Source organism: Rhincodon typus, chromosome 1, assembly GCF_021869965.1.
Source record: "Rhincodon typus isolate 14 chromosome 1, sRhiTyp1.1, whole genome shotgun sequence".
NCBI lineage: Eukaryota > Metazoa > Chordata > Chondrichthyes > Orectolobiformes > Rhincodontidae > Rhincodon > Rhincodon typus.
In genome coordinates, this window is record NC_063332.1 from 87381573 (window position 1) to 87391269 (window position 9697).

At 39.5% G+C, this 9697-nt stretch overlaps 1 protein-coding gene across 1 annotated transcript in view; it reads right to left on the reverse strand.

Annotated features, from left to right (window-relative positions):
- The window catches only part of dthd1 (death domain containing 1), a 28792-nt gene extending 22631 nt beyond the window's left edge, over window positions 1–6161 (reverse strand). Inside the window, 3 exon segments of the mRNA XM_048601456.1 lie at window positions 5872–6012; window positions 6015–6092; window positions 6095–6161. Coding sequence (XP_048457413.1) covers window positions 5872–6012; window positions 6015–6092; window positions 6095–6161 — 286 coding nt within the window.
- Between the last annotated feature and the right edge of the window lie 3536 nt (window positions 6162–9697).

Here is a 9697-nt window from a genome sequence, read left to right on the forward strand (position 1 = left end):
TTCCTGCTTGTTTAAATGAGAGAGGGGATTACGAACTGACTGTGCTACAGGAAGCTATTCAAGTCAGGGTGAGCAAAAAGGAATATTGTGTGTGTGAGGGACAGTATAGTGAGAAAGATTGACACTGTTCTCTGCATCAAAGACCATGAGTTCAGAAGGGTCTGTTCTGAAGAAGGATCACTGGCTCTGAAAAGTAATCTCTGCTTTCACTCCACAGATGTCAGACCTGCTGAGTTTTTCCATTTTTCTATTTTTATTTCTATTTCTATTTTTGTTCTGAGATTGGACAGCGTTGTTGTCTGCTTAGTGCTAGGGTTCAGCATATCTGCTCAGGGGTGGAGAAGAAATTGCAGTGGGAGAACATAGAACATAGAACATAGAACATAAGAACAGTACAGCACAAGAATAGGCCCTTTAGCCTGCCATGTCTGCACCGGTCATGATGCTATTCTAAACTAATCAATCTGCCTGCAAATGATCCATATCTCTCTGTTCACTGCCTGATCGTGTGTCTGGCTAAATACCTCTTAAAGGTTGCTCTCATATTTGTTTCTACCTCTGTCCCTAATAGCACATTCCAGGCACCTACAACTCTCTGTATAAAAACTTGCCTTGTACATCTCCTTTAAACTTTCCCTTCTCACCTCAAACGTCAGCCTCCTAATAATTGACATTTCTACCCTGGCAAAAAGACTGACTATTCAGCCTATCCACGCATCTCAAAATTTTATATACCTCTGTCAGGTCGCTCCTCAGCCTCCGACACTCTAGCAAAAACAATCCAAGTTTGTCCAACCTCTCCTTCCAGCTAATACACCCCATTCCAGGAAACACCGCTTTTGCACCCTCTCCAAAGTCTCCATATTCTTCTGGTAGTGTGGCAACCAGAACTGCATATAATACTCCAAATGTGGCCTAACAAAAATTTTATACAGTTGCAACATGACTTGGCAACTTTAATATTCAGTGCCCTGATCAATGAAGGTGAGCATGCCATACACCTTCTTTACCACCTTATCCACTTGTGTTGCCACTTTCAGGGAGCTATGGACTTGTACCCTAAGTTCCCTTTGTATACCATTGCTCCTAAATGTCCTGCCATTTATCCTACACTTTCCTCTTGCACTTAACCTCCCAAAATACAACACCTCAAACTTGTCTGGATCAAAATCCATCTGCTACTTCTCCGCCCAACTTTCCAACTGAGCTATACGCTGCTGTATCCTTTAACAATCTTCCTCACTATGGGGATGGGGAGGGTCCAGTGATCTTGGTCCATTTTGGTGCCACCTGGAACAGATAGCGCCAAGAAAGAGCTTCTGGTAAGTGATGAATGGTTATAAGTTATAAGATGCTAGGTGCAAAATTAAAAAAAAATACAATGCAAAAGGCAATAAACCCAGGACTTCAATATTGAAGATGCAAAACAAAAATTACGGTGACATGTCAGGAAATGAAAAGAAGACATGAACTTAGTGAAATATTAATCATGAGAAAAGTGACATTGAGTACACTGAGGGGGCTGTGAACTGACAAGTTTCCCTGTCCGTATGGACCTCATCCTCCGATCGTACAAGAGGTGGCTAATGTGGTACTAGATGCATCGGTGTTAATTTTGCAAAATTCATTCCATTCTGGAAAGATTCTATTGGACTGGAATAAAGCAAATATAACTCCTTTATTTGAGAAGGGTGGGAAGCAGGAGCAGGAAGCATAGGTCAGTTAGCCTGAAGTCTGCAGGTGCAAAGGTTTTAGAATTGATTATTAAGGTAGTTATAACTGGGCACTTTGGAAAACTCAAGATAATTGGGAAGAGTCAGCATCACTTGTTAAAGGGAAATCATATTTAATCAAGTTATTGGACCTTTTTTGACAGAGTAACATGCACTGTGGATAAAGGGGAGCCTGCAGATGTACCGTATTTGAATTTCCAGAAGTTATTTACTAGGGTGACACATAAGAGGTTTTATGCAAAATAGGATGTTTACAGTGTAGGGAGATAACAGATGAGCACAGTTAGAATATTGGCTGGCAGAAAACACAGAGCATCCCTAAATGAGCCTTTTCTCTGATTAGCAGGATGTAATGAGTGGGGTCTCATAGTGGTCTCAACTTTTTACAATTTGTACCAATGACTCGGATGAGGGGAGCAAAGAAATGGTTGTCAAATTTGCAGATGGTACAAAAATAAGGAGAAAAGTATATCGTGAAGGGGATATAAGGAAGTTGCAGTCTGATTTAGCTAGGTTAAGTGAGTGAGAAAAACCAGCAAATACGATGTGGGAAAATGTGAAATAGAATAGTGTAGAAAAATAGAATACTTCAACATGCGAGAACACAGAAACTATTTTGTGATTCATGATTATTCCTGTAGCTCCAATCCCATGCTTCATTCGAACATGTTTTTGCCTTTTACTGTTCCCTCAATGCTCAACACTTCTCTAAATTTTTCCCTCTTGCTTCTGCTGAACTCCAATAACAATGATTTCACAATATGGAAATAGAGAAGAGGAACAGGGTTAGAGTCGAGACTTACTGCACAATTTCTTTTGTTGCACCTTCTTCATTCTCTCTCAGAACCTTAAAACTGTAGAAAGTATTACTTTCCTCAAACAATCTCACCTGTTGCAATCTTATGTATGATTTGTTAGCTAAAATAATTTTCTAATTTATAGATTCTATTCCTGTTTTTAAATTCTGGCTTCCTGCAGAACAGGTTCTGGACGCCACCTTAGTTTCACATCAAGAAATTTTAAAACCACACATTGCTCTAATTGAACACAAAGGGTTGTCTAATTTTGGTCTGTTGAAGAGGGATTCTATGAAACAGTGAAAAATCCAAAATTAAACCCAAAGCATTCCAACATAATGGTATTGGTAATTATGGAAAATACATTAATCTTTTAAAAGGCTTAGTAAAAGCATAAAAACAGAGTTAAAAGCAAGAGATAAGGTCTTTTCTCTCTCAGAAGGTTGTGCAACTTTTGAATTCTGAGCCTCAGAGGTGGTGGAGGCAGGGTCATTGAATATTTATAAGGTGGAGGTACATAGATTCTTGTCAGACAAGGGAATCAAAGGTTATCGGCAATGGAGTAATGTGAAATCTGAACCACAAAAAGATCAGCAATTATTAAATGATGGAGCAGGTTTCAGAGGCTAAACAGCCTTTTCCTAATTCATATGCTTGTAAAACACCTTTGACTGAAGCTATTGAAATTTGGCAGCAACATTCTTCATGAATTAAAAAGAAATTCATACTGAGGTCTGCACTAAAATAAATAAGACGTTCATGAGAATGTTCAGGAAATGTTCACTCCTATAAACAGAATGGGAGGATATGCTCAAATGGTTAGATGCAGTAAAGTGAGAGAATCACAATGACCAGCATTGATCTATTGGGCCTGTTTCCACAATGTAAGTACTACGTAATTCTATGTAACGTGAAGTACATCTCAGTCCCAGAGCACGCAACATGTTTTGTGTCACTGCCACCCCGGTCCCACACACTTCCCGGATTAAGCAGCTGAGATGTTCTTCTCAATGGGCACATCCATGGTCTATATAATGAGGAAGAGGAGCAAGAGAAATAAGAATACGATGAGAATGTGACACAATGACAGGAGGCTGTAATAGAATAGAAAAACTACTGCAACAACACAATGGCTGGCAGTTTCCCTCAAAGCAGTTTTGAGAAATCTGTTAGCCGATTTCATTCAAAACTGAAACGCACCTGTTTGATCTGTTTGACCTCAGAAAGAAATACTCAAATTTTGGCTTTTTAGTCATAAAGTCAGCGAAATCTACAGCCAATCACATCAAAAGCAATCACCTAACTATTCTAATCACATTTTCCAGCACTTGGCCTTGTATGGCTTTGCATTGCATGTGCGCATCTAAATTCTTCTTGAATGTTATGAGAGTTTCTGCCTCTACCATCCTTATAGGAGTTCCAGATTCCCACCACGTTCTGGGTGAAAAAAGAGTTTCCTCACATCCCCTCTAAATCTCCAGCCCCTTACTTTAAATCTATGCCCCCTGGTCAAGGCAAAAGTCTCTTCCTGAGCACTCTCTCTATGCCACCACAGACACGTTGCCAAGTTAATCTTGAAATGTGACCTCGCTATTAGGAAAGCACCATTTCAGCATCTGTATAATCTCCCATTCTGGCAGGTGTGATAAAATAACCCCACTGGAGTAAAACCTGTCTTATACATTGTGAGATGTTCTCTACGTGTCAGCCTGGCTCAGGACAAGCATTCACACATCTAACTGAGAAGATTGTAGGCACAAGCCCACTACAGGGTCTTCAATGCAGAAACTGGATGATACACCAATGTAGTATTCAGGGAGCACTCTATAGTTAGAGGTGATCCCTTTCAGATGAGATGTGAAATCAAAGCTCTAGCTGCCCTCCCAAATGATCATGTATATTCTATGGGACTCTTTGTTTGTTATCTCTTCAAAATCTCCAGCAAGTTAGTTAGCTATGATGTTTCCCCAAGAAATCCATGCTGGTTTTCATTAATTAACTCATATTTGTCCAATGTAATTATTCAGTTTAGCCTGTCCAATTGTTTCTAGAAGTCTCCCTACCACTGGTCTGTATTTTCTGGGTTTATGCTTGCACCCTTTTTTGAACAAAGGTGTGATGCTTACAAATTTCCAGTTCTGATTCTATTCAGAAAAGAGTTCTCTCGATGTTCTGGTGAAGATCTATCTTTCAACCAACATGATAAAAATAATTTACTTGGTCACTGATCACTTTGCTGTTATGACAGCTTCCGGGCTGCCACATTTTCCTCCTTTACAATTGCGCCAACACAGTTTAATTCAAGATTTTTGTTTGTATTGCATTTTGTTCTGCGCTGCCTAAACAAAGTGTGGTAATTGGTTGGAGCCCTATCACTAAATTGTATACTAGATTAGATTCTGACAGGAAACTTATCACCATAATCAAAACAAAGTTTATGTGTGAGTAAAATTCAAATGTCCTGACCGTTCATTTACCTAAATCCAAAAAACATAGACATTAGTTGGTGGGAGCCATGGCTTGCTTTCCCTAAGCCTACCTAGATATGCTAATGTATAACCATTATCCAGTACGGGGCACTGGTGAGTTCTCTACCATTTTTTCAGCTCATATCAATTTGACAACATTGGCTATGTGGATTCAAGTTTGTAGAAACCTACCCTCTAGTGCCAAGCCCATCTGTCTTCATTGTTCAATAAAGCGGAAATAGCACCTGGAAAAATGTGACAACCGACTAAGGTCAAACTAGTTCCAACCTTCCATTTCATGCCCCCAAACATGAAATATTTGCATATGTAGCACAGATACAAGTGCAAATAAAAACTTCAAGTAGTAAATCTCTGGATATACAGGCCCCCCCTTTTCTTCTTCATGACCTGTGCTATGCAAGATTAATCAAATGTAGGGATGGTAGGGAGATTTACAAAGGTCACTTAAAGATCACAGAAGGGGATACATCCAGGCTTTGTGAATGGCCCGGAAAACTGGGTGATTATTTTTAATGATTGACATGGGATGGTTGAGGAGAAGTCATGTTTTGGAACCAATTATGGATCCCAGAATAGAAGCATCTCTGAAAAAACCCACTAGCAGCGAAACATTATAATTGCTTCCCATTAAGAAGGAGACTATCAAAGATGAGATGTGCAAAACTGTAGGAAAATCATTTCAATTTGGAATGTGTAGTTTTCAACAAGATCATTTTTTGGTAAGCGTATATGTTTGAGGACCTAGTGCACATTATTCTGTAATGTGAAATCCCCTTTTGTAAACAAAGATCAAGTCATTGCATTTTTCCTTTTTGTGTTACAAACATGCTCTATTTAATAGTTTTGTTCTACCTCTGTGGCCAATACTTAATCAGTAATGTTCACACAGAGTAGGGACTATTTCAGTTGTTATTTGCAGTATTCGGTTTGCACTTTTGATCTTTTCCAGCAGTTCAGTGTTCATCTGTTGGCTTAGGAACAAAACTGTATTGGATTCCTTTTAATGCTCTCTTCATCATTCTCATAAAACGTTCTCTTTTCCTGAAGCAAAGACTTAAGGTCTTAATTTTTTGCTGAATTGTTTCAATAGTATTGAAAATGTTGCCTGGCTGGAACACATTTTTAAACTTGGCCTCTTTCATTCCTAACAGCTGATTGAAACTGAAGATCTGAGAATTGTTGTTGTCTTCCCAAAAAGGACCACTCAAAAACTTGAAACGATTACAACTTTGAAAAATTAAGAATAGTGTAACATTCATTAACTGAAGTGCCTTTAAATGTTTCTCCTCCTTCCTGTTGACTGTTGTGCTCTACTTCCTGCAGATAAATGTTACCAAGGCAACCAGAAGGTGGGACACTTTAAGGTTTGCCTCCTGTTTGACACTGAACTTTGAATGCTCGGTAGATGAAACTAGTTTAGCTGAAAAAGTGATATCCTCTTATTTCAGAGAAAGGGTTAGTATTCCTATATAAATACAACACTGGGGTAGGGTCTCAGGCCTAGTCAGCACACAGCGAGAAACATATAAATAATAACATGGGTGCGGTTAAGAGATGACATTGATCACAAGCCTTAATTATCATTAAATGGGTGATTACTAGCCATGCTGCTAATTAGAAACTTGCCTCATAGGGACAGTGAGTAATGAGCATCTCTAACATAATTTAAAGACAATTTGTATCATAGACCCTTTGGCTAAGGGGAAGTGGAAGGTGATTCTGAAGATGGCAAGCCAAGGAGAAGTTTCTCTGGCCCTTTTCTCTTGCAACATTGTGCAAGAGAAAGAGATCATCAAGAGAAAAGATTCCTCCTCTTACCAAACTGCTTAGTATTAGGAACATAAAAGATAGGAGCAGGCAGAGGTCAGTCAGCCTTCAAGACTGTTCTGCCATTTCCAAAACATGGTGGATCATCTACCTTAACACTATATTCTCACCTATCCCTATATCCCTTAATGTCACCAAGGATTAGAAACATATCAATCTCTGCCTTGAACTTACTTAATGACTGAGCTTCCATGGCTCTATGGGGCAGAGAGTTCCAAATAGACACCATCTTTGAGAGAAGTCCTAATCTCAGTCCTTTTATTGTGAGTCTATGTCTCTTTATTATAGACCCCACAGTCAGGGGAAGCAACTTTACCAGGGGAAGCATCTACTCTGCCTGTCCTTTTAAGCATTTTTAAAAATTTCTGTGAGATCACCTCATTCTTATGAACTCCAGAGAATACACTCCACAATTTCTCCTCATAGGACAGTCCCACCATCCTAGGAATCATCTGGAGAACCTCTGCTGCAGTCTCTCTATTGCAAGCATATTCTTCCTTATACAAGAGGACTGGAACTGCACAAAATAATCTAGGTGCAAATCTGATCAGTGCTCTGTACAAGTGAAGCAAAACATTTTTTTTCCCTGTTTGCAAATCCTCTTGATATAAAGGTTAATGTATCATTTGACTTCTGAATTATTCATGGCACCTAAATTCTAGCTTTCAGTGACTTACAAACAAGGAAACTGTGGTCCTTTTGGACATTAACATTTTCTAATCTCTGACCATTGAAGACATACTTTGCACCTTGATTCCTCCTACCTGGATATCCTCACACTTATCCACATTATGCTTCATCTGACAAAATCTTGCCCACTTACTTAATCTGTTTAAAATCCCCTGAATATCTGTTATACGCTCTTCACAACTCCCATTGCCACCAGATTTTGAGTCCTCCTCAAACCTGGAAATGTAAGATTTGGCCCCCACATCCAAATCATTGATAAAGATTGTGAAAAGCTGGATACCAAGTAGTGATCTTTGAGGTACCCAGCTGCTCATGCCTGCCAATCTGAGAATGATCCATTTATTCCAACTCTCTGATTTCTTTCTATTAAATATTCCTCAACTTATGGAATTGGTTTCATATGATTTAGTAACATCCCTTGAGGGACTTTATCTAAAGCCTTCTGAAAATCCAATTACACCACTAATCCTCCCTTAACCATTCAAAAAACTCCATCTTGTTGACTGTCTAATTAAATGGCTAGGTGTTCTTCATACAGACAATTATTTTCCAAATGTCGAATAATTGTATCCTTTATTTAAGATCCAAATATTTTCCCTACTACTGATGTCAGGCTAACAGGTATATGGTTCCCTGTTTTCTTTCTCCCTCCTCCCTGAAAGAGTGGGGTAACATTTGCAAAAATATTTTTGTCTGTAATGATATTTGTGGCTGCTGTACTCAAAGCATTTTTCAGCCACAACATTTGAACTCATGTCACTGGTGAAATGCAGGAAACCCAGCAGTTAACTGAAGCACAGCAATCTCCCATAAACAGCAACATGGTAATATCCAGATTATCCTTTATTGTGACATAAATTGAAAGATACATGTTGGGCAGGAGGTCAGGGTTAGCTCCCATGCCTTTGAAATAGTGGCTCAGGATCTTGCATATAACCATTTTAAAAGTCAGTGGATGGCCTTCGTTTAAAATCTCACCCAAAAGACTGTAAAACTGACAGTGCAGCACTCTCTCAGTAATGCACTAATGTCAACCTTGGTATTTCTGTTCAAGTCCTGAACTTGGATTTGAACCTAGCGATTAGGCAGCGAGAGCAGTATGACCTGAGCCACAGATATGCCACTGGCATTTATATGTTTACATTCTCTCATGCAGGTCAGGTTGAACCCAAGGACAGAAAGCAGTCATCTACCCTTGAGGCGGCTGTGACTTCACATCATTCTTCCACACCCTCCAGCAGCACAGGTACTGTCACATCAGTGGAAATGAGCTTCTAAATGAAAAAAAACTTTGTACTCCAATGCAACTGAACAAGAATGGACAATCACATTGGAACTAGCCATCACCATACAGTAACAAAAGACCAGAACAAGTAAAAGAACAGCTCGACAAGAAAAACTGTTCAAACTCACCCACAACAATGACATGGACAACACAGAAACATGGATCAAGAACATCTCGGACCGACCATTAATAGACACGGAGAAGACCATCCCAGTACGCGGATTGAATTATAACTACAGAGAAGCCAAAAAAAACTGACTTCCTGGCTGCACCGGAATCAACACAAAGGAGCAATGGACTCTTGGAAGAAATACAACAGACCATCAGACAGATGATAGTCCCAACACTGCGCAGAAAAACTAAGTGGAACACGTTCAACGCAGAAGAGAAGAAAGCCCTGGAAAGACTCAACAAAGACAGAAACATCATAATCTTACCGGTGGACAAAGAACGCATGACAGTAATCCTTAATGGAACCCAATACATCGAGAAAGCTAATGCACTACTAGCTGATGCAGACACCTGCCAACAGATGGCGATAGACTCAACACCACAGTTAAAGAACTGGATTATAACAACCCTGAAGAAATTACACAACTCAGGAGATATCAGCAAGACAGACGAATAAAAAATGAAGCCAGAGAGATCCAACACACCCCACTTCTATGGACTCCCTAAGTTACACAAGCCAGGGTCCCCCTCAGACCCATTGTCTCACTTCCAGGCACACCAACATATAGACTTGCTAAAGAACTACACCAGAAACTGAAATACTTAGTCGACAACACTACCCACTCCTTCCACTCCTCCCAAGAATCCATCAACATTATCAAGAACACCAGAATAGAAGAGGATGAAATAATGATATCCGTTGAT